This window comes from Hipposideros armiger, unplaced genomic scaffold, assembly GCF_001890085.2.
Source record: "Hipposideros armiger isolate ML-2016 unplaced genomic scaffold, ASM189008v1 scaffold_1323, whole genome shotgun sequence".
Taxonomy (NCBI): Eukaryota; Metazoa; Chordata; class Mammalia; order Chiroptera; family Hipposideridae; genus Hipposideros; species Hipposideros armiger.
In genome coordinates, this window is record NW_017732673.1 from 83,834 (window position 1) to 85,911 (window position 2,078).

Sequence of the window (2,078 nt, forward strand, 5' to 3'; positions counted from 1 at the left end):
ACAGTTCTGCATTATGCCTGCCAATCTGCGTAGTTATCCATAGCTCTTCCATTCACTCTTAAAGCGTACTGGCTTGGGCAATAAATTACCTGGTTACTCTAACAATGACTATTAATTACTTGTCCAATTGTCTGTTTCTCCCCTAGCTAAGGTAAAAAATTATCTGTTTTATGCACCATAGCATCAGGCACAGTGCCTGGCATGTAGAAAACACTGTATGTTTATTAAATAAACAAATGTACTTGTATCCTGTAAAAGCACGCACTTTCATGAAGATACTTATTTGGTTCAAGGGTTTGCTACTGAGAACCAAAATGTTGCCCCCCAAAATTTAAAGATTATGCCTTTCACCAAATGACTGTAAATACACATTTTGAAAATTTCAAAGCCTAACTCCAAAATATATCTACCACCCTCTACACAAGAGGCACACTGCTACCTCAGCATGAACTCCCAGTGACTTTCGCACAAGTGGCAACACATTTGTGAGGAGCCGGACATGTGCCTGCCCTCGCCGTGTGGCCAGCTGCACACATTCACAGAAGTGCAGAGGGCCAGTTAGGGATACAGTCAGCACCACATGAGGGAACTGGTTTTCTTTCTATAAAGCAAAAGGCCCACTGGCCAACTGACCCTGGCCTCGAATGGACTAGGATTTCCTGAAATAAAAAGGTCTGGTTTTCACAAAACACTCTCTAAAGACACTTACATCAGATAGCACTGTTTCGTCAACTTCTTCCACTCTGCTCAGGTTGGGTGCCCCATATCGGTCACTGATTTCAGCGAGTGTCTTGCCTGAGTCTGCTGCTGTACCCTTCAATCGTAAAAGTCATTTTTACTTTTAAATGACTTCAAAATTAAAACATTAATTTTCTTTTAGTTTTGATAAGAAACTTCTGAATTACAACATCAAAATTCAACATCGTTAATTAAAGGAATGAACCAATATCTGTTAATGGCAAGAGAATTCTAAAAATGAATGCTCAAACTTGCTAAAAAATACATTCAGGAATTTAAAATATATCATTGTAAGTAATCAGGTGGTCAGTATCACAACATTCTGGTTTTAAAGATANTGAGCCAAAAAGCCCTGCGAGCCTGCCCTTCCTCTTCACCCCTGCACCATGGTGCCTGTATAGGCTGAGGCTGAGGCCTGGACACTCCTTTCGCTCCCTCAGACACTCCTGCCTGGTCATCCATGCTGGGGACACAGTGCCTGGTAGCTTCACTGATACAGGCGTCATCTCTCCAGGGCACCTGGGACTTTTTTTCAAAAATATACAGAACTGATATAACAAGATAGTATATCTTTTTAATGAAACCAATATTTTCTCCATTATTTTTTCCCCTTTTTCTCTTCCCATTTAAGCAACTAGGCTCTTCTGTTTTCTTGCCTCAGGAAAGGTATGTTTATAACCAAACACAGATTTTTTTTTTAAAGGAGCCTCTTCCTGGCATTTATGTTTCCATGCCTATGCCCTTCCTTAAAGAACAGAAAAGACTCATAACATAGATTTGGAAGAATTTTATAAAGGACGCAAAGCTCTCCCTAAAGTTCAAGGCTAGACCTGAAACTTCCAAGGGGCCAAAAGTGCAGGGTCCGCAGACCACCCAGCATCCAATTCAAGGCAGCACCTGCACAGCCTGTACTCAGAGCAATTTCCCTTCAGTGGTGGCACAGGACTTTTGCCCGCTAGCTGCTCCAGGGGAAATGATGAGTCTGTATCCTTACCCATCCAGCCCCATCAATTAGCATTGTTTTAGTGGTACTACGAAGCATCACTTTCCCGCAAACTGGGGAAATCTTTGCAGTTCACCTCCAGGAAGAAATGCCATATCTAAAGTATGCTGAATATTCTTAAGCCCTACCTGGTGGCAGCCTCTTACACTTTTCACAGACAGCAACTTTCATCTCAGGCATTCTTGTTCTCACTTAGATACACCATTCTTTTCAGCTTGTCTCACATTTGCCCCTGTGGCTGTTTTCGGAAACTCTCACTCCTGTTCTTCCAATGGAATCATACAAATAATCAACTGCGCTAGGGAATCCAAAACAACATTTTAAGGCCACCCTGGAA

General features: G+C 41.9%; 1 protein-coding gene across 1 annotated transcript in view; it reads right to left on the bottom strand.

The window, feature by feature from the left end:
• The window catches only part of DYDC1 (DPY30 domain containing 1), a 27,821-nt gene that overhangs the window by 4,718 nt on the left and 21,025 nt on the right, over positions 1-2,078 (bottom strand). Inside the window, exon 4 of the mRNA XM_019633496.1 lies at positions 706-814. Coding sequence (XP_019489041.1) covers positions 706-814 — 109 coding nt within the window. The remainder of the gene's footprint in view (positions 1-705; positions 815-2,078) is intronic.